A 23247-nucleotide genomic window follows, 5' to 3' on the forward strand; every position below is an offset into this window, starting at 1 on the left:
ACACACACACACACACACACACACACACACACACACACACACACACACAATGTACATAGGAACAAGGGCCAAGGTGGTGACCCCCAGATGGCAACAGTGAGGAGTTTGACATCTTGGCTGAGGTACTGTAAGGAGACACCCTAGCCCCCTTCCTCTTCATCATAGACCTGGACTGCGCGCTAAGGAAGGCCATTAGCGGACAATAGCACAATCTTGGCCTCACCATAACACCAAGGAGGTCAAGACGACACCCCACAGTAGTCCTGACAGACCTGGACTACGCGGACGACATCAGCCTGCTCTCCAACCACGTGGAACAAGCTCAGGAGCTCCTGACCAGAGTGGAGGCAGAGTGTGCCAAGGTTGGCTTTCGGCTGAATGCCAAGAAAAGGAAGGAAGTCAAGGGCTTCAAGTACCTCATGGGTCAACTCAACAGAGCAAGATCTTAAAGTGATGAAGGCACTTGCATGGAGGGCCCTGAACCAGATTATGGAACTCCAACCTCCCCCGTCAAATCAAACTCAGCTTCTTCTACGAGTTTGTTCTCCTATACGGCTGTTGACATGTGAATCCCTTGACTCCTTCAAAACCGCTCTCAAAGGGCACTTCGAAAATGGCCCCCGTAAAATCTGAATCCCCCCACCCCTTTTCCCCTCACTGTACAGTATATGTTTCTTTTCCCTTTTTGCTTCCTTTATGATGAATTCCTGTTCTGTTCTGTTCTTTAAATATATAGAAAGTGTCTATTTGTACGTCTCTAAATGTTTTGATGAATTGAACATGGTGGACCCTCTTGTAAAAAGTGTAATGCTTAATTGGGTCGTCCACTCACAGTTAACAGACTTTGTATTGAGTTTGTGCTTGAAATGTACTGTAATTCTGCAAACTGTTAATACATATTTCAATCAATCAATCAAAAATGCTGGACTCTGAAGCCAACCCTGCAGATGGGCGCTACACCAGAATGTTGCGCCACCTGCGTAGAGTACTTTACATCATGCAGCAAGAGTACATACTGTATGTTACCAACAAGAATATGTATGATGGAATGCCAAGGGTGAGCCAGAAAATTGCAGCCAGGAGAATGAGACTAGCAGGACACTGCCAAAGACACAAAGAGCTTCCAGCCAGCAAGTTAGTGCTGTGGGAACCAACACGGGCACCAAATATACAAATACAAATATAAGTGCTTCTACCTGACTTAATTCTCCATGTATATAATATATACATTACAGTGCATTAAAGCTCCTTTAAGTCCCCTCCTCCTGTCCCACATATAAATGCCCTGGTACACCTCCACCTCTTCCTTGTCTGTCCCACGTATAAATGCCCTGGCACACCTCCACTTCTTCCTTGTCTGTCTCCGTATTGGAATGAGATGGGTGTATTTTGTTATTTTCCCTTTATAACAAAATAAGAATTGAAATTGCAAATTACTTGTTCATAGACTGAGGTGCTCAAAACACATGTCTCCACGTTAGTGCATTGACACCTCAGTCTATGAACAAGTAATTTGCACAATTAACGCAGAGTGAGATAGACTACACCTGTACACCTTGTACATATACCCTTGTTTAGTGATGGTGTGACAATATTTAGTTTGGTGTTTAGTGTTCTAGGGTTAGAATAGATTTCATGGGATTAGTCACAGTGATTGTGTTTCCACCATGGGCTAAAATTAATGCCAGTATTATTTTGCACTTAAAAGTGTGTCACAAAAGTTGTGAAAATAGCACGAGGCATTGTAAGCTTGTAGATTGGCTATTTTCACTATTTTAAAATGTTTTTAAAATGATAATAAAAACATACAAGGTTTCCGCTCAACAGCGATGATTTGCAATTAAATGACTGAATTGACCATAACTCTACCTGTGTGTTTCTAGTGTTAACATGGATGTAGCAGAGTTCCGTCGCAGGGGGAAGGAGATGGTAGACTATGTGGCCGACTACATGGAGAACATAGAACAACGTCCGGTGTACCCAGATGTAGAACCAGGCTACCTGCGTTCCATGATCCCTGCTGAAGCACCACTGGAGCCTGAGACATATGAGGATGTTATGAGAGACGTAGAGAGAGTCATCATGCCTGGGGTCAGTTCACTCTTTTTCTACCAGCCTACTTGGATCGAACAATGCAAGTAACACGTAATTCATTTTTCCATCTCATTGTGGATTGTTGAAAAATATTGATATTTACACACACACACACTTAATTCCTAAACTGACTGTTTGTTCTGACGCCTTCAGGCGTCTTAGTTAGGTCAATGAGTGTGATATGCATGCACAGTAAGTAGATCATTCATCGTTCTGCTTTGTGTATCTTTCCCTAAGAAAGATCCATAGCCAAGTACATAGCCTTGGGCAACAAAACCGTTCCCAAGCCATGGCCATAGATGAACACGTGTACATGGGCTGTACATTCAAATTAAATGCAGCTCTTTAATCAGGCTGCTTCCCACAGACCCTGAACAATAGTCATCAAGCTACTCTTCTTTGGTGTATCATGGTCAGATGTCCATGCAGCTCAAAGTGGTGCAGCCACGCTCTCGTCTCAGGTCCCACATCAAAGAGGCCAGCCTCTAATCATGAGGCACGTACATTGACAAAAAAACTATCTTTGCAAGAAGAGCCACAACAAACCCCCAGCCTGCCCTAATCACTGGTTATCAAAGAAAACACCCAGCCTGCCCTGCACGATTATGAAATTATGGACCATATCCGATTATTTGCAGGGACAAAAGCTCTAGAACACACACACACACACACACACACACACACACACACACACACACACTCCGATACCGATTCTGACCGGTTCCGACATAATACAGAGGACCACAGTAGAAACAAGCCTATAGGCCCTATGGGCTTGGCCCAAAGCCTGTTAATAAAGTATTCAATCAATCAATAAATAGCCTATACTCTTTCCCAAGTGTCTGTTTTCACAACTGAATGACTACTGAATGAGATGAGTACACAAATTAAATGTAAAGTTGATTTTACATATTTGATTTTTTTTGTTCTATACTAGAGGTATTAGACCCTTGATTTATATATTTAACTCATTGATGATTTTTTCATTTAATTACATTTTTGCTGTTGAAAACGTCTACAAGCTCACAAGGCATTGTGTTGCCACGCGTTGTGAGTTTGTAGATCCGCAATAATTATGTGCGGCACCGCACTCAATTAAAACAGATTAAGTGCCAGGGACGACAAGACGTCTCATTGCCGTCTTTGTAATGGATGCCAAGGACGTAAAGACGTTTACGTCCTTTAATTATTTTTTTATTTTTTTATTTTCATCCATATTTAGAAAATTCCTCTAATCTGGTGTACAGGTGATGACATGCACATTACATGCATAATAGAATTACAAATTCTTTCTTACTTCATAATGGGCACTCAAGAGTAGACTATAATCAAGCTTTACTGGATATGTGGCGCACAGCATACGGAGGGCAATTCTTTCAACGTAAAAATGCTTCATTCCAGTTCAGGAGAGTAAGGGGCAATTCTCTTCAATGCTGCCTTATGGTGTACCGGTAGTTCTTTCTGATTTGCAAACCAATCATACAGTATGAAAGTATGAAAACCACCTATTATAAAAATGGTCATGGTCCTTAATTGATTATGATTGGCTGAGCTGGCAGATTATATCAGCTAACAATTATTGTCTAAAAATGCCTTGTGAATTTTGAATTTTGACTGGTGAGCACAACGTTTCGGGTTCTATCCCAGCTCAAGGTGTTGCGCTATTTGCTACACCTATGATATACTATTAATAATTTTGTTATAGTTATTTATTTATTTTTTGTTCTTTGGATGTTTGTCGATGTACATTTGCACACACATCATGTGAAATTTGAGTTTATTTTAGTGCCTGGGCACCATTAATACAGCACAAGGGGAGAAGTTAGGGGTTAAAGGAGTAGTTCACCGAAACAAAAAAGGTTTTTGAGTCACCTACGTTTTTAAGTGTCTTGCTCACATTTTGGGCTGGGGGGGTGAACCTTTGAGTCCCAGCCAGGCGTCCTCTCTAACCACTCAGCTACTGCCGCCCCAACCAAGCTAATGTGACATTAACTGTATTTTCAATTGTATATAATTGTCCTTCTAGATCACCCACTGGCACAGCCCTTACTTCTATGCCTACTTTCCAGCAGCCTCCTCTTACCCTGCCATGTTGGCTGACATGCTTTGTGGAGCCATTGGCTGCATTGGATTTTCCTGGGTAACATTACTTTTATTGTATTACTTCTGTTTATTTCTGTATTTTAAGTTAAGATGCAGGTGAAAATATTTATAATGTTCATAGTCAAATAAATGTGATACGTCCATTACGATGCACAGATCTCTGCCAGGCCGGACAGCCTACATAAGTCTTACCCAAATATTTCACCTTGCTCCGAGTCCAGACTAACGTGACAGTCAAAGGTTATAACCCCTTCTGAACCACACCATTAAAAGACGTTCATTGTCACATGACTCCTATTCCTCCTACTGGGGGAAACATTCACCAAACATAGCAGATCTACAAGCTCTGTTTTTGGAGAAGAGATCTTAAGTAGAATGTGAAACAAAATACAGTACTAGAGACGTGGTTAATCTGGGAGGTCATTCAAGTCATGTTATTGGTTCATAATATGTTTAGGCTGCCAGTCCAGCCTGTACAGAGCTGGAGACTGTGATGTTGGACTGGCTTGGGAAAATGCTTCAACTACCTGAGGCCTTCATTACTGGAACCCATGGACAAGGTGGAGGAGTCATTCAGGTCAGTGTCTGTGTAAATTACTGTAGCACTGAGGGCATCAAAACCTAAAATAGGGTTAGATCCAGTATCTGCATTAATATTACACAGAAAAGTGGTTTAGTGCCGCGTTTCCATGATATCTGTAAAATATCAGAATCGTCCTTTGACATTTAAATCTTGCATCCTGTTTTGAGGTCCTATCTGGGTCCTACAACATTATTCACTGCCCTTTCAATTTAGTTTTTTATTTGTTAATTGTTAAGTGCGCGTGACGGCCAGGCTACCTGTTTCTGTAGTCCCTGCATTTATGCTTTTCATTGATTTCCCAGTGAGTCATCAATTACATTCATCCAAAGTGACCCTTCTATTTTTCTACTCTAGTGATGGAACAGAGGTGATGAGAAAGGGAAAATCTTTATTTTTCAACAATCCACAATGAGATGGAAAAATTAATTACGTGTTACTTGCATCGTTCCCAAGTAGGCTGGTGGCCGACGGGTACAGGTCTAGTAATAATAATAATAATAATGGCTGGGTTTCCCAAACGCATATTCATGTGATTGAATGCAGAGGGTTGGAGGAGGTTCATTTGAGTGTATGAACAGTTAAGAACAAAGAAGTGGATTACTGGTATCAGTGTCAGCAGTTGGACAAAAATGCAGGCAAGAGCAGGTAGAGCTATTTCATTGATGATTCATTACATTGAATTAACTAAAACAGAACTGCAGAACAGATGAAAGGATATTCCCTACCTTTCAAAACACAAAAGTGTTTATGCAAACATAATTGACTGACGCCAAATCTATTTTCAGCAGCAATTTGTCTTTTATTGATTTGTCCCGTCTCTCCCTGGTTCATAGTGCTAGATGAAATGGCAGGAAATTGACAGTCAGGCTGGGATCGTTTTGTGCTGCGAAAAGCTAATTATTGTTAGTTTAGCCTTCCATTGTGCGTGCGTGCTTGCGTGCGTTTGCAGGGCGGCGAGTGGCAAAGCATGAGAGCGCACACTGATGACAGATCATGGTCATGCGCTTCTATTGTCTCCACCTGCGTTGTATTTGTGTTTTGTGTCTTCTGTCTCTTTGTTGATGTGAGGATGGAGAGTGTGTGTGTGTGTGTGTGTGTGTGTTCTAGAGATTTTGTCTTGCTCCTGCTCTTATTAAGTGCATCTCACTATGGTAACATGTGTTAAGAGGAGGCGACTGGAGGTCTTAACACAGAACAGTACTGTATGTATCAAACTCATTTCAGTGGACTGAAACTTTATGATTTCCCATTAAAGTAACTAACTGCATTTGAAGACAGTGTGTGGGAGGTTTTTCATTTTGAAATTCCATCTGCTAGAGCTAGAAGTTTAACCTTTTCTGGGGCAAACATTCTATATTTTCATGAAAAAATTAAAATGTTCAAGCTCACAATGCCTCGCGTTGCGACATATTGGAAGCTTGTAGATCGGCTATTTTTGCCAAAAGGATATGGTGTAGAGGTAAATACTAGCAAACCTAGTATAGAGCCCTGGTGGATCCGAGACAACTAAGTATAAGTGTGGAAACCATTCTTCTAGCAACCAATAATAAATGTGCTACAGTACTTTGGTACAATATGCCATATCATCTCTATATATTGATAGACAGAGGCAGGTTGGAGGCGTCTGATTTAGTGTACTGTCGAACATACAGTATGTCGATCACATTCACCTTGCATGGCTGACTTGCAGGACAGGAAGTATAATTTGGTTTTACCGTAAAACGAGAGGTCTTAACTGTCTAGTGTCTACTATAGTCTAATTGGTTTGGTCCATCCATTCACTGCCACTGAGCCACCACTCTTCAATCTACATGTTTTGATGTATGACTTGATTGATTTATAAATGCTAGTAATGACATCCAACAGCTCAAACAATTCAGTCTAGCTTATTAATTGAATACTCTAAGAAATTGACTTGCTTTGTGGTAATGTCCTCTGAAGCCTCGACGGCATGCTCAGTTTGTGCTGTCATGTGATATTAGCTTGGTTGTACAATAAATGACTCATCGTAGTGGCCTTACTACCCCTCTGACTATGTGCTATAAGTGAATAGACAGGCTTTCTGTTGGGATCAAAGGCAATTTGAAAGAGAATAACAGGCTGATGTTGTAATGGTGTCGTATCTGATGCCATATATGGAGATGTTTGACAATTTGGTACAGGGGGGTTGCCATACCTTTTCCTTTGATGTCTTTGTCCTGAATTGTATAAGAGCCTGTTAAAATGTCTGTATGCTAGTGAGTTGCCCAGAAGCCGTGAGGCTGCTGGGTACATGCATAGCTCAGGCCATGATCAGCTGTACTCTGTACTTTGAGAATAAATGGAACTCAGAAACCTTCATTCATCCGTCTGCCGTCGACTTCATTCTCTGAGTGTTTTAGTCAAGTCTTTATGTCTGTTTATGGGCTACAGGGAGAGAGAAAAGCACAGTCTTCTCTTTATAGTTCAGATACTTCAATGGGCAATGAGGATACTCTGGGCTCTCTTTCATAGTCTCTGATGTATGTGCATCTTCTTGTGCTCCATAACTCAAGAGTTATGGGCGTCCTTAAAGTTAAAAAGTTGAGTGAGAGAAAGTTTGAGAACCACTCAACCACTTAACTACTGTACAGTAAATGGAACTGAGCCTGTTTTCCCAAGAGTTGTGAAAAGCTGGAGGCTGCACGATGGCAGCCCCTCAGTCAAATCTGGTCACAATTAGTATCATCGGTAACACCTGTGAAGGAAGTAGGGAGGGGGCCTGGAAGCTAGGAACAAAATGAAAGGAACGGACGTGAAGTCACGTGACTCAATGCCAGGGATGCGCCATGACGCTCATGGGTGGCAAATCTCACACCGGATGTTCGATTAAATACATGGCAGTTAATGTAGTCGTTAATGGAGCTCGTTGTTATAATTAGTCCATGCACAGTACATCTTAGTCTGTGTACTTGAACTTGAGATACAGTGTACTTGATATGGATTGTGTACTGCCTGTATTGTAGCTTACTTTATGGATAGGCTACGAGAGACATCTCAGCGCCAGCAAGGTCAACCTTGCTGCAGTAGTCATTATCATCATATCATGTCACATTTATATGTCTCATATCTTGTTGTCATTATGATCCAGCACTATATATGTTCCTGTTTGTGTAATAAACTTTGTGAACCTTTAGCGTGATACTGTCTTGTGTCGCGTTATTGTTCTCCCGGGCCCGCCGCCGCAGTCGCCGTACCGAAGGAATACTTCAAACGGATTTTCACACACACTACTTGTCTGTCAGAACCAGACGAGGGTCCAGTACTTTTACACTGTTTATGAACGATTGCGACCTTTGTCATATAATCGGTTCAGGAATATAAAAGACATATCACAAGTTGTTTTCTAGTAACATGCTTTTCGATGTGCACAGTATAGGTATCGTTTCTGTCTCGGAGGCATCACGAGATTTGGTTGCCAGACAGGAAACGGTGAATTACAGTGTACACAACACAGCGATTGATGTGTTATAGGCTATGTCTTCATTTATTTTCCAGAAGCGATTATTTTACAATGGTCTCAATCATTCAGAAATAGTGGTCGTTCACATGCTTGTCCACTCAGTTCCATTCCACCAGAGTTTCGGCAGCAGTTTGCCACAGAGTGCATGTGACGAATCTGCCGGCTGGAATTTCCTTTCATTTCTTTGTTCCTAGCCCAGAAGTAGGAAGAGTTCTTTCCAAAATGGCCACTGTACATATACCCTATTAACAACAGTTTGTACCATGTGTGGTTGAAGAAAAAGGAAACAAGCGATAACTAACAAAGTATTTGACTAATTGCTTTATAGTAGTTTGCTGTACTTTATACTGTACATTCAAATGTATCGGTAATTTACTTTGGGACAGAGGGAGGGAAAAAAAACGTATGATGCTGCCCTGATTACCATTTAAAGTGGCATGTGACCATTCTATGACTTCATTTTGTCATTTTTAATCATAATCAAACTCATCTTCCCCACAGGGCACGGCCAGTGAAGCAACCCTTGTGGCCCTGCTAGCTGCTCGCTGTAAAGCAGTCCGACGGATCCAGGCCTCTGAACCACAACGCACTGAGGGTGACATCATCTCCAAATTGGTTGCCTATACCTCTGACCAAGTAAGAGCAAAAGCACATCATAGAGAAACACCTTTACGTTAATGCAAATTGTCATTCACGTGACTTCAATCTAAATTTGGAAACACAAGCATTCACTGTTGAATGGTGGAACAACATGCAGTTGTCTACTTTTGTGTTTGTGTCTAAAACTCTCATACACAATAAACAATATAGGCTTTGGCTATCAGCTGTTCTGTGCGCATGCACACATGTATAGTACACATGTATAGCACACATGTATAGTGTGCGCGTGAGTGCACATGGGTTCTGTAACAAAAAATTAATCACCATTACACGACTGGACAGCAGTCCGTTGTTTATCTCCTCCCAGTTGAAGAATAATGCACTTTTCTTCCATTTTCCTATTTGACAAAGATACAGTAGGCTTTTGAATTGCATCAGCTTGGTTGTGCTTTTACAGTTTATCTCTACATATTTTGAACAAATCTATATAAAGCATACTATTTCCTGTTTACATTTTGGTTTAATGGATGAATTGTCCCATAGTTGTTACTCTGGCTGTAGTGCATGTCCAAAACTCTATATATATATATAACTCTAAAGTATAATGTTTATGAAAACATGCAATACAGCTGCAACTTCTTTATCTGTTACTCTCCAGTCACATTCATCAGTGGAGCGTGCTGGTCTGATAGGTGGTGTTCTCATGAAGAAAATCCCAACAGATGACACCTACACTGTCAAAGGAGAGGCGTTAAAAAAGATGGTGGAGGAAGACAAGGCAGCAGGACTCATCCCGTTTTATGTAGGAAAACAGTAAAATACACATTACACTTAGCCTACAGAAATATATGCAAGCACACATAAAGTATTATGTAAATGGCCAAGGCACACATACAGCATGTTAGCAAACAGGTACATGTGAACATGTGTGTGCCCGTGCACACAGTATCACGTTTTTCCACTATAAACCAGTCCTGAAATGAAAAAAAAAACCCTCTAGGCATTGAGGAGAAGTACTTAATGAGTTGTTTCTATATGATTTTGATGTGCTGAATCCATTTCTGCCGTATGCCGAGTGATACGGGTCACCGTGTGGTCAGAAATTGAGTAATTAGCATAATTAATCACTAAATACTGGAAATGGGCTATAATTCTGATAAATAATTGTGCTTAATGTGTTGTTTCTATATGATTTTGATGTGCTGAATCCATTTCTGCCGTATGCCGAGTGGTACGGGTCACTGTGTGGTCAAAAATTGAGTAATTAGCATAATTAATCACAAAAAACTGGAAATGGGCTATAATTCTGATAAATAATTGTGGCAAAACTGGGAAGGCAAAAGCTGTCAAGGCAGACAAACATCTTGCAGCGCCTCATCGCTGCATATGAAGCAGGACGGCCAGTTGACCTGAAGAACATCATGAGACATGAACTGTTTGTTGTTCCACTGTCTTTGGCTGTATTGCTCAAAGGCAATACTTGCTACGATCATGACTGCTGACATTGCATGCCCAAATCATCTTGAAGCCAGAGACCTGCAGGGTGGATCAACACTTATCATTGATGGTCAAGCTCTGGTCATTGCCACAGGAAAGCCACAAGGAGCTAAGACCGTTGGAAACTTTGCAGATGTCTTTGTTGGATCTGTTCTCCAAAGTGGAGCACAGTTCCAGCGAATCGATGTCTTGTTTGATCGCTACCACAAGCACTCTATCAAAAGTGGAACACAGAAACGGCGTGGAAGAGGCAATCAGGAGACCATTTACAAGCAGTGATTTGCCACTTCCTGAAAAGTGGGTGAACTTCATTGCCCATGAAGAGAACAAGGCAGACCTTCCTCACTTCCTATCTCCTTCTGAAAGCACCAGTCAACAAGACTGTAGTTGCTGCAGGTGGCTTCAGTGATGAAGAGAGAGTTGAAGCATCTAATGCAACCATTGACACAGACAGCTTGGAAGGTAAGCATGAAGAAGCAGACACAAGAATTGTTCTTCACTGCATTAAAAGCAGTGCAGCGACCATTGTTGTCTCTGCAAGAGACACTGATGTCTTGCTACTGCTGATCACCTTCTTCCACATGATGCCATGCCAACAAGTCTGGATGAAAGCAGGTACAGCAAAGGCAAGAAAGTACATCCCGGTTCATGCAATAATCGAAAAGCCGCAGATGGAAGAACAGGTCCTCAAGCTGCTTCCTGCTTCCTTAATTACTAAACTTCTACATCTTTAACACAGAAAATCATTCATCACCTATATCATACAGAAACATCAAATAAAGTATCGCATTTGATCGAGATTTGTCAATTATTGTTATTGTTATTTCTTAGTTTTGGCCCAGTTATTACAAAGTTGTGCAAATAATGACAAAAATGTGTTGAAAGATTAATTTCTTGATTTTAGAATTATTTATTAAAATTATAGCCATTTCCAGTTTTGTTACTATGCTAATTACTCAATTTCTGACCACACGGTGACCCGTATCACTCGGCAAATGGCAGAAATTGATTCAGCACATCAAAATCATATAGAAACAACACATTAAGTACTTTTCCTCAAAAATGCCTACAGGCTTCAGGCTTTTGGCATTTCCGGACCGGTCTACTATGTCCACACAGTCTTATTCACCATAATCTGAAGCACAAATAACCTTGGTAGAAACAACACATTAAGTACTTTTCCTCAAAAATGCCTACAGGCTTCAGGCTTTTGGCATTTCCGGACCGGTCTACTATGTCCACACAGTCTTATTCACCATAATCTGAAGCACAAACCTTGGTTATTTAAAGTTATTTAAAACAGGAGGCTCTGTTTGCAAAACAGAAACAAATATTTATTCAATAATGGTGAGGGAAAGGGATGGTGGATCAAAACTGTAACTTAAGTTCTTCCTGGCTGGGGTCTTTGTTCTTTGATGGGAGCCTATTAGCCTAAGTTTGGTGGGGAAATCAATCTTTCCCTAGCAGAGTTGGAGTATAAAAGCAATAAAAGCTACAGGCTACGAGAGCTTTTATTGAGAGGGAAAAGGAAGTTGCTCCTGTCTGTGGACTACAAAACAATACTACAACATGACGTAACGATATCATCCGCTCCCGTCCCGGATCATATGGACTTTTGAAACAGAGACCAGGCTTTCCTCCGAGGTGGTGGAAAGCCTGGTGAGGCGAGGTTAATCAAGTGCAGACGGAGAGCGCCTGCCCCGCCCCCTGCTATTAATTTCAATGGAAGTTACTCAGTGGCATTTTTAAGCACCCGGGAGAACGCTCTACTTCCGCATTTTCCAACCAAATATTGGTTGGCAATAGGGTTTCCTCGCGCTAAATACACCCACAGGGACACACAGGGAAGACTTCTCCCCAACACGCGCAATCGTGCATACTAAAATGATTTGCGAAGTTAATGTGATAAAATGAACAGCAGGATAAAATCTGAAAAATATTATCTGTCTATATCAGCAACACACAGATGTGTGTCTTGCAATGACGGGTTGCGCATGTGTGTGAGAGTGTGACATCCGCTGGCGGGGTGTGTGTGTGTGTGTGTGTGACAGTATTTATGTGAGTCCCAGGAATACACAGAATTCCCCAGGGAATGCTTTGCGGACCACCGACCACTTGCCTAATAACATTAATTCTGTGCCCATCCCAACTTCCCAAGCTCATCCGTTAACAATTCCCTCCCAATCAATAATGTGATCTATTTCATCGCATTACCCACACTGTATATCATTTGGCGTTCATATATTAGAACGGTAAGGACTAGTTTAAAATTAATGTTTTTCAAAAATGAGTGCCGACCCGTTTGGGAAACAGTGACATACAAAACCTGTCTCTGTTCAACACAATGACACCCTTCCCTCAGGTGGCTGGTGAAGCTGAGCATTTATAGCCTGTGAAAGGCTGTTATTTGTAGCAGGCAGCCTGCTCCTGCCAAACCTAATGAGAGTGTATCTGGTTAGATACAATAGTCCCTGTCACACCTGGTGTGTGTAGCAGGCTACTAGTGATGTTTTACCAGTCTGTTGTGGCCAGCATTCTGCTTTATGCAGTGGTATGCAAGCTGTTGTTGGCCTCCGAATGGAGAGCCTGCAGTCAGTCGCAGAGAGGAGGATCGGGGACAAACCATAGACTGTAAAAAATATGGACAAAGCGTTCTCCGGGTCTAACATGAACGTAAAATGAAGCCTGTCAGTCCTTGTTATTGTAAGTCGCCATCTTTCTAGATCCGTTTTGGCCCAGCTGGCCATTGGCTGGCCCAGACAACGAGGCGGGACTTCCCCCCCTTCTTCTCCGTTGGTTTTTATTTTGACTCGAGTGGGAGGGGACTGTAACGGTAGCCACGTCCCTCAGAACATACGCGACTTTATGGTCATTTTTTTAATAAATGGGACCATAATTTTCCAAAAAGAATATTATGACATTAGAAATGAGACTTTAAACTAGTGACTGGAAGCAGAAAGTATTCATGACCATGTTTATTAAGGTAATACAGTCTAAGTGAAGTTGGGCCCAAATACATGGACTTCTATGGGGCTATGGGTTTTTCTGGGTCCAATGACAGCGCCACAACAGGCCATTATATGAACTTTCAGGAAATCCCGATTTCCTCAGTGGCTTCACAAAATATCTGTCTGACTGCCCCCCTGGACAAACTGAACTCCATGCTGGCAAATCCCTCCCACCCCTTTTATGGTGTGCTGCAGGATAGAGTGAGCACCTTCAGCCGTAGGATCACACTACCCCCGAGAATGCATACGGAGCGATACAGACTCTTTCATGCCAACTGCTATATCAGACTATACAATACAAATGCATAAGAACTGACTCCCCCAAATGGCATATGGTCCTTGGTGGTCCTGGTCTTGTGTGGTTATGTCCACTTGTGTCTGTTGTGTTGTTCTGTTTGTCCAGTAGTTTTAGCTTTTTAGCCACATTATGCTGTTGTAACACTTCAATTTCCCCTCGGGGATAAATAAAGTACATCTCATGATCTCATCTCATCTCATCTCATTTACATAAATGGGGGGAGATTATAGACTTCATTTTCACATGCAGGCCAATGAGCAAAATTCAATGTAAATATCTGATGTTATTGTGATTTTGTAAATAGATTGCATTAGTTTTGCTATCTAGACTAGATAACATACTGTAGACTAGAAAAGATAACATAATTGAAAGAAAAAGTTAAAATAATTTGCAATTGATTTCCTGATTAAGATGTTTTTATCTTTCAGTACTGTGCATGTCTCGGCACAACTAATTCATGTGCTTTTGATCACATCACTGAACTTGGGCCCATATGTGAGTAGAATTTACAGAATGTGAATGTGAAAAATATTGTAACAATACTAATATTAAATACCGTAATGTCTGCTTTTGTGATCCAGGAAAAGGTTATTAGGTCCTTAGCAACATTTTACTATTGTTCCTTAACTGGGCTGTCCTTTATCTATTCCAGGTAATTCAGAGACAATCTGGATGCATATTGATGCAGCATACGCTGGGAGTGCATTCATCTGTCCTGAATTCAGACATTTACTGAACGGTGTTGAGGTGAGAAAATACAAAAATTAATTCTGGAGAAAGTAGGCTACATACAGTAATAGTACATAATAATAGTGATATAATATTAGTTAGTATATGGACTTCTTAGAATTTCTCTTTGGTATTGGTCAACATTTGTTAGTGAGTGTTTCCAAAAATACTGGTGCTAAATTACTACTGCCCTTTTGGGCATATTATTAATGAAGTGTGAAGTGAGTAATAATCCAAAGAGTCAGTAGGACTATCACTGTCGATTTTTATGTTGCTTTGGTGGTTTTGTCTCCTCATACTGTAGCTGAACGCTGTGTAGAGCAGTCATTTCCTGAGGCAGCATCAGAAACCGTGCTGCTTTTCTTCTACAAAGAAATATCACTGTTTATTAGACACACAGATACGTTCAAACCACGTTTGAAGAAGGTAGCGTGTAAAGGAGAGAGGAATAGGCATACTGTAGAGTCACTACTGTACTAGTCATTAAAATGTAATGGAACAAAAGAGTTTTAAAAATGATTGGTTGCTTTGTTTTGTTTTTGAAGTTTGCAGACTCTTTCAACTTCAACCCCCATAAATGGCTTTTAGTCAACTTTGACTGCTCAGCTATGTGGTAAGTTGACTACCTATCACACAGTAAGCTTGAAAATGTCTCATCCAATATGGCGAATGTTACAATACAATACATTTTCAAGAATATAAAATATGAATTACGAGTGCACAAATTGTTTTTACGAATACAAACTATGAAATACAAGTGTAAAAATTATTTTACAAATACAAAATAATATTGGCATCAATAGGTTGACCCATAATAGGTTTACCCATAGACGTGCCTAGACATTCTAAGGGTCAGGAGCTCAAGAAATAAAAGTCCACTCACCCCACTGACACCTTATGCCCAACCTGACTCGCCCGCCATTCAAAATAACACGTTGTGTTCATATTATGTTTGTATACTGAAAATACACTATTGATAAAAAAACCACAGATTTTACATGTTTTCATGAAAGTAATGTAGTCAGTCAAGTTCAGTTGTTTCTTTCAGATAGAAAGCTGAATTTTTAAACCAGGAGTCCAGGACCTACGGTAACACTGCACTGTAGTCATGAGTCATTACAAACAGACTCCCATCTACACCTGAGTCATACAGTACAAATAGAACTATGCCTCCCATCTGCATATATAACAATATAACTTCCTATCCCAGATAAATTGCTAAGACAGTATCAGGACACTTGACACACTGGAAATTACTAATATACTGTAGTGGCAAACTCGATAGTCATTTTGTTGTGGCATGAGTGTTATTTCTCATTCTAATGGTACAATACAGTACAGGATAGGGTACTTTAGTATTGACCCTCTCATAATGATCACATGTATGTTGATGTGACAATCTGTGCTACAGGGTTCCTAGAACTTACAGCTGGAGGAGACTCCTGTCCAGTACAGGCTTTAGACATGCCTCCTGCAGGAGACTTGACTCACATCTGAACCCATTTGAATTGGGATTAGGGATGGTTGCCCCGATTTGGGGTTAGGCCACCCTAAATGTGACACTAGGGCGCCCCCTAGCTGCTTATAATATGATGTTCACATGATCGGTAACTGCCAGGAGGCCACAACCTGACCTGCCCTGGTGGAGACCTGTGCCCCGAGGGGCACCTTTTCTAGTTTTTACTATTTTGAAAAACCTTTTAAAATTGTTCAAATAGCTCACAATGTGTTGATGTAGATCGGCTAGATGAGGTATTTTAAAAGGTTTTTCAAAATAGTAAAAAATTGCAAATAAGTTTATTTATAAGGGGTAAGGGTTGGCGCAACTTCACAAGATAGGGCCCTCAGTGTCATGCAAAGACATAATATACCTGCAAACTGGAATTTAAGCTCCCTTCTTTACATTTGGATCAATGTTGTCTTCCCCAGGCATCCCACTGAGCAATAGTTGGCTATTAGATGTCCGTCTAAAAATGGGTTATAGCTGATCTAAAAATCTATTTTAAAAAAAAAATACTAATTATATATAGACGGTCTATATAAAGACGGTATATGTTGAAATTATGTTGTTTCAACGTCTAATCAAAGCCTAGACCGTTAAAACAACTTTCATTTTAGACAATTTATAACCCATTTTTAGATTTAGATGTATTTAGATGATGACGTCTAATAGCCTGAAAAATGCTCAGTGGGATTTAAATACTTGACTATATTGTTGAATACCGGCCTATAGTATACAGTATATCACATAGATATGTATACTGTATATGATAGGCATATCAGCTAGTGTGATTGTGAAGGTGCACAGTGCTCAACCCCTTATAGTTCCCGTACTTAGTTGCAGACAGATATATCAATTGCTGAACATAGGCAGCACATACACTTCCACAATAGCAATGAAAAATGTGCAAAACGAGAGAAGAGAAGTAAGCTGCAAGCTGTAAGCAGCTAAGTTAATTTCAATGGTAGGCTATTGCGCCTCTCTTATTCTGTGAGTGAGACATTGTTTTCTTGTCCACAGGGTGAAGAGGAGATCTGACATCATTGGGGCCTTCAAGATGGACCCCCTCTACCTCAGACATGAAAACCAAGAGTCAGGTAGTGTTATTATTTTAAACATTGCCATTTAAGATAAGATGTCATCCCATCACTAGTTGTGAACAATAGATGAAATGGGTCTAAATGAGGGGTCCCTTATAATTTGGTGTTGCTCATTGGTTTGCAGAGCAATAACATTAAAATATTAAACAACTACTTATGGATTTAGCAATTAGCACCTGAGGAAATGCATGTGTGTACTGTACTGTACTTGTGAGCATTATGTGCAGTATATAGCCTAATCTAAACTACACACATGAAGTTGAGTGTAGGGATCCGGGGAGAGAAAAAAAGAGAGAGGCGGGGGGTGTGTGTGTGTGTGTGTGTGTGTGTGTGTGTGTGTGTGTGTGCGCGCAGGGGGGAGATAGTCGAGACGGATAATTAATCAGTGGATCTGTACATCACATCAGCTTAGTCAACCTTACAATCTTGCCACTTCAACTTAAGCCCACTGACAAGCCAGATTCTGAGCTGAATTAGTTTTAAAGCTACAATCCGTAGGTTTTATGTCCGTTGGTCTCCCTCTCCCAATAGAGAGGTAATTGCAACGATGTCTGAACTACAGTAAAGATTGTGGTGGATCTTATATTGTGACAGCAATAAATCATCTCGTACTGATATCAAGTATTGTTTTTTCTGTTTGTACTGTATGTACAGTATGTTTCTTTTATTGCATCATGTGTTCACTTAAGATCACAGAGTCACACCATAATTAGCCTGACAAACAGACAAAAGCACTCTGCATGTCACAGTGGCCCTCGTTATACAATCTGAGCAGTCCAGGCTAATTAGAGGTTAGCAACTAATAGCACGGGGCTCAAAAATAAAGAAACAGGCTATAACCACAGAGATCTACTGAAGCATGACAGTGATTTCTAAGTGGTGGGAATAATTATACAGGTGAGCCTCAGTTGGAATGTATACAGTGGAAGCAATATAATAGACTAGCGTTTAGAAACGTAGATAAATGAAAAATACGTTTTTCACACTTTTAGAGTCATCAGGGCATACCAGGGGGGGAAGTCAGACAGATATTTTGTGAAGCCACAAGGAAATCGGGATTTCCTATAATGGCCTGTTGTGGCGCTGTCATTGGGCCCAAAAAAACCCATAGCCCCATAGAAGTCCATGTATTTGGGCCCAACTTCACCTAGACTGTATTACCTTAATAAACATGGTCATGAATACTTTTTGCTTCCAGTCACTAGTTTAAAGTCTCATTTCTAATGTCATAATATTCTTTTTGGAAAATTATGGTCCCATTTATAAAACAAATGACCATAAAGTCGCTCATGTTCTGAGGGGCGTGGCTACCGTTACAGTCTATGAACGGGATCCCCCACCCACTCGAGTCAAAATAAAAACCAACGAAGAAGAAGGGGGGAAGTCCCGCCTCGTTGTCTGGGCCAGCCAATGGGCCAGCTGGGCCCAAACGGATCTAGAAAGATGGCGACTTCCATTGCAAGGACTGACAGGCTTCATTTTACGTTCATGTTAGACCCGGGGAACGCTTTGTCCATATTTTTTATATCAAAAGTCCATAAATATCAAATTCAAAATGATGCAAGTTGGAAATGCATGCCCCACAAAGATATTATGTCTGTGTCCCTTTTATGCCCATATATGAAGTTCCATGTCAGGCATGCCCATTGCCCAAATATGAAGTCATATGCAGACGTCAGAATGATGTCAGAACAGGCCAGCTCCATATATGGACCCTGGGCAGGGGCCCTGTCCAGAGCCCGGGGCACAGGGCTTTTTGGGGCGGTTCCGGACAACCGTGCGTCCGACCAACTACATACAAGCTTATATGGTTAATCAAAGCTATAATGTATTTAGCTAACTAGACCTGTTCCAGTCGCCACCGGCCTACTTGACATCACCAGTGAAATGGACAGATTTAATTGTTGACTGATCTATGATGCATATTATGAATATTTATTTAAGCTTTGCATGTGTGACTAAATCCTTATCTCTCTCTTCACAGGTGTGGTCACAGATTATAGGGTAAGAGGAAAAATAGTTTATTTAGTTTTCTCCAACATTAAAATATGTTGGGACTAATTTCGCGTCTCCTTTCCTCTCCTCTCACACAGCATTGGCAGATTCCAATGGGTAGAAGATTTCGTTCATTAAAGATGTGGTTTGTCTTCCGCATGTATGGACTCACAGGCTTGCAGGATTACATCCGAAAGGTGGGATACCAATTCAGCTTTTTACTCTCTCTCCTCTAATATATAATGCCATTATGTTTTTCCAATGTATATCTGTAGTTCCATTGCTGTGTTATAAGTGATTGCACAGGGCAGGTGATTGCACAGAGCAGATAGCATTTTATAACTGGGGGGGACATATTTGGGGCTATCTGTGCACACATTTTTTTATGAGGAGGGGGGGATATCCCAGAATTTGGTTCTCCCAGTCCCGGCAGAGTAGTTCCGGAGCAACGGATTTTGTGGCCTTGCTCATTCCCTGATGGACTGATGGAGGGTAGCTACTGGGACGTAAGTCGGGATTTGATCAACCCCGGCTGGGTCGCCTGAGTGAGGGGTATGATGTTGGTAGACCAGAAACCCCGTTGACCTCAGGAAACATCACTGAGGATACGTCTCAGGTGCATCCATGCGATGTATTTTCTTTTTATTTCTTTTTATTGGCTCATAAAAGCTTCATTTTTATAAACTTAAAAACAACATTTTCATTAGATATTGGTCAAAAGTTCACATGTAGAAGGTTTTGTGCATTTTCATCAAAAACCCATGGAGTAGATAGATTTTAACTTTTTTTCATATAATTAAAATGGTGGGAGATCTAAAGGTCAGAGGTCATAGGATAGGTCCCCTTACCACTTGTTCCCTTAATTAAGAATCAGTTCGTAGCAACATACAGTGCCCTCCAGCCATACCCCGTGTCTACATCCATCTATCAAAATAGATAAAATAAAAAAGTACACATGCTTGTTTGGATATACTATGCTGCTGGTGATTGCTAACATGATTTGACATCTCTTGCATTCTGTATGCTTAAGGAAACACTATTATTTATTTGAGAACTCTTTCCATTTTCTAAATAGGGAATGACAATGTTATTATATATCTATTTGATGTTACAGTTCAGTTTCAGGCCCTCTTAGAAAATAATTTGCGGCCCACCCATCTGACCACTTAATAGCTGCCGTGTCAAGTGAACCCTTGGGTGTTTTGCCAATTATTTCGGGGCCCACTTGCAATACCTTTTGCAGCCCACCAGTGTGTTAATAACCATCGTTTTAGTACTTTAAACATGAACATAGCGCTGACCTTGCGCACACACGCACACGCACACACACACACACACACACACACACACACACACACACACACACACACACACACACACACACACACTGTAGTCTGTGACACACACACACCCCTTGAATAAAAACATGCCTCCTTTGTATAACTGTACAATAATTACAAGCAGTGATGTGTATAGTTAGAAACTCAGCGTGAACTGTTCTTTTTTTGACCATATCATTTCATGGTTATTAGACACATTATATACTTTAAACTTTTCAGAAGTTCTGTCTAATTTGTAGAACAAGTCACACCATATCAGAGCACAATGTTGCCATCTAGTGAATATAAAAGGAACATACAACCTTCAAATCTGTTAATACTGATATTGTTTACATGAATATCAGATCAATTCTCAAATGCCATGATACAAAAGACGTTCTTACTTCTATTTAACAAAATGATTATTCTTCATAATAATACGGTACTTGTTTCTTAAGGCAGTAGGTTATGTTATGTAACTTGTAGCATACCTGTACAATAAGTTACAGTATGATAACATTATTTGTATAGCATACCATTCTATCGTTTAAGCCAGTGGTTCCCAAAGTGGGGTCCGGGGACCCCCAGGGGTACCTGAGGGAGTTCCAGGGGGGACCCATCTATTTTGTTCATAAAGTGTCAAAGTGTTTAAAGCAGTGGTTCCCAAACTTTTTCATGTCAAGGACCCCCAAATTGACACTACTTAGCCCGTGGACCCCCATTTGAAAAGATATGCCAGGGACCCCCATAAGAGAAGACGTACACATTTAGACGTCTACATTTAGACGTCTACATTTAGACGTACACATTTAGCGTCTACATTTAGACGTCTACATTTAGACGTCTGTATACATTTAGACGTCTACATTTAGACGTATACATTTATTTGTTATCCGTGTTGCGAGGATGAGGGGGTACCTGGAAAAATATCTACCCCAAAAGGGGTACCTGGTCCAAAAAGGTTTGGGAACCCCTGGTTCTATTTTATTGTTAGCATTGTGTGTAACTACTGTATTGTATTTGACAAGTATAAATCATGCCTAATTTATGGTCTATATCATGCAACAAAGTATAAATCATGCTTGAGGCTTAGCTTGTTTTGTTCTGCTTACAGCATGTGGGCCTGGCCAAAGAGTTTGAGAGCTTAGTGAGATCAGACAAGAGGTTTGAGATTTGTGCAGAGGTTGTCATGGGACTTGTCTGTTTCAGGCTGAAGGTAAGACCACGTAATACATTTTCATAACTTTTAGATGCGTTTTCACTTCTACAAATAAGTATATTTTATTCCAACCTTGCCATGGCCTTGTTTGCATAAAGTATTACAGATACTGCCAATCCTTGCTGATGTTTCTAAATGAGTGTGAATACTACAGTTCAGTATGTGTAGACAATTTTCTTTCAACATCCCTTTATCTTATTACCTCCTGTCTCATCCTGCCATCACTCCTCTAAGGGCTCCAATGAGCTGACGGAGGCTTTGTTGAAGAAGATCAATCATGCCAAGCGGATCCACCTGGTACCATGCCAGCTATCCGGCCGCTTTGTCTTACGCTTCGCCATCTGTGCCCGCACCACAGAGTCACACCATATACAAGAGGCATGGCAGCACATTACAAAGCTGACCTCTGACCTGAAACAGTATTGGAAAGGCTAGTCTAAACAGGTGGGTTTTCAGGGCAGTTTTGAAGGTTCAAATGGCAGGCCGAGAGGTGTTTCTGAGGTGAAAGAATGCTGTTTTTATGATGTGGTTTACGTGAGGGAGGAATGAAAGAGTAGGGTTGAAAATAACACCTAGGTTGCGGATGTGTGTGGTGTGGAGATATGAGGATGGAGTGATTGATTGTGTGGAAGGCAGCACTGAGGTCGAGGAAGATGAGGATGGAGAGGGAACCAGAGTCGGCAGAGGATTGGGTGACCTTGAGGAGAGCAGATTCAGTACTGTGGAGTGAATGGAAGCCGGATTGTAATGTTTTATACAAGTTATTGTGGTTTAGGTGGATTTTGATTTGGTTGGCAACTGCTCTTTTGAGTATTTTAGTGAGGAAGGGAAGGTTGGAGATGGGCCAGAGTACTATAGACAAATAACAGTTTAAATCAAAATGTTATTCTGACCCCTCCACAAAAAGGCCTAGTTGTACTGACTCCTGACCCCTTATCCATCATTCATACATTATCGATAATTAGTGTGGACTTAAACTGTTATTCGTCTATAGTACTTGTTGTTGGGGTCGAGACCGGGTTTCTTGAGGATGGGGGTGGTGGCAGTCACCTTGAGGGCAGGAGGGACTGAGTGATGGGAGGCAGGCTATGACTTGTGGATGGGATTGGGTCTAGGATGCTGGTGGAGGCTTTCATACGTACATGATTGAAGTTATGGAAGAAAGGTCGGATGTGGTGATTTCTACAGGTATCTGTGAGTTAATCTGTGAGACTTCACTGATTGTATTGCATTGTGTATGTATGAGTAAATCTAAACTTTTATTTATTCATTTCCATCAGTAAATGTATGCGAGTAGGATTACTGAACTATAGCTTTATAGCTACCATGTGTCAGAGTGAGGGATTATGAATTTAGAACTGAATGTTTGGGAGAGATTATAGATGATATCTGGTGTATACAAAGAAAGATTTGTGGAGGATTTTAAAATATTCTTTTGGTATTTTTCATTTTCATTAAAAATATTGTTTGTGTTGAAAACAAATGCTGTGATTGTAAAATGGTGTCTTATAAACCCATGAGGGTTGGGCACATTGTGTGGAGGACACGGAAATAAAGTAATACAAATCAAGCATACAAAAAAGTATATATATACGTATAATAATATACTAACTTTGTTTTGTGTACTTGCTCTCCAATGCCATTGTCTACTGGTCACAAAGTTATATGGGTCACCAAATGTATCTCAAGTCACATAATTGTTGAACTGGTCACAGAATGA

General features: G+C 40.7%; 1 protein-coding gene across 1 annotated transcript; it reads left to right on the forward strand.

Annotated features, from left to right (window-relative positions):
- Positions 1 to 1890: 1890 nt before the first annotated feature.
- LOC308318647 (aromatic-L-amino-acid decarboxylase-like) lies at positions 1891 to 22257 on the forward strand (the record flags this gene model as incomplete). Its single annotated transcript, XM_080768272.1, has 14 exons — positions 1891 to 2091; positions 4121 to 4234; positions 4655 to 4774; positions 8763 to 8897; positions 9520 to 9663; positions 14093 to 14159; positions 14317 to 14411; positions 14939 to 15006; positions 16915 to 16991; positions 18979 to 18998; positions 19088 to 19186; positions 21423 to 21524; positions 21762 to 21946; positions 22128 to 22257. 14 exons carry the CDS (start codon positions 1891 to 1893, stop codon positions 22255 to 22257), a joined length of 1557 nt encoding a protein of 518 aa, XP_080624398.1.
- Positions 22258 to 23247: the final 990 nt, after the last annotated feature.

This window comes from Protomyctophum bolini, assembly GCF_963924005.1.
Source record: "Protomyctophum bolini genome assembly, chromosome: 7".
Taxonomy (NCBI): domain Eukaryota; kingdom Metazoa; phylum Chordata; class Actinopteri; order Myctophiformes; family Myctophidae; genus Protomyctophum; species Protomyctophum bolini.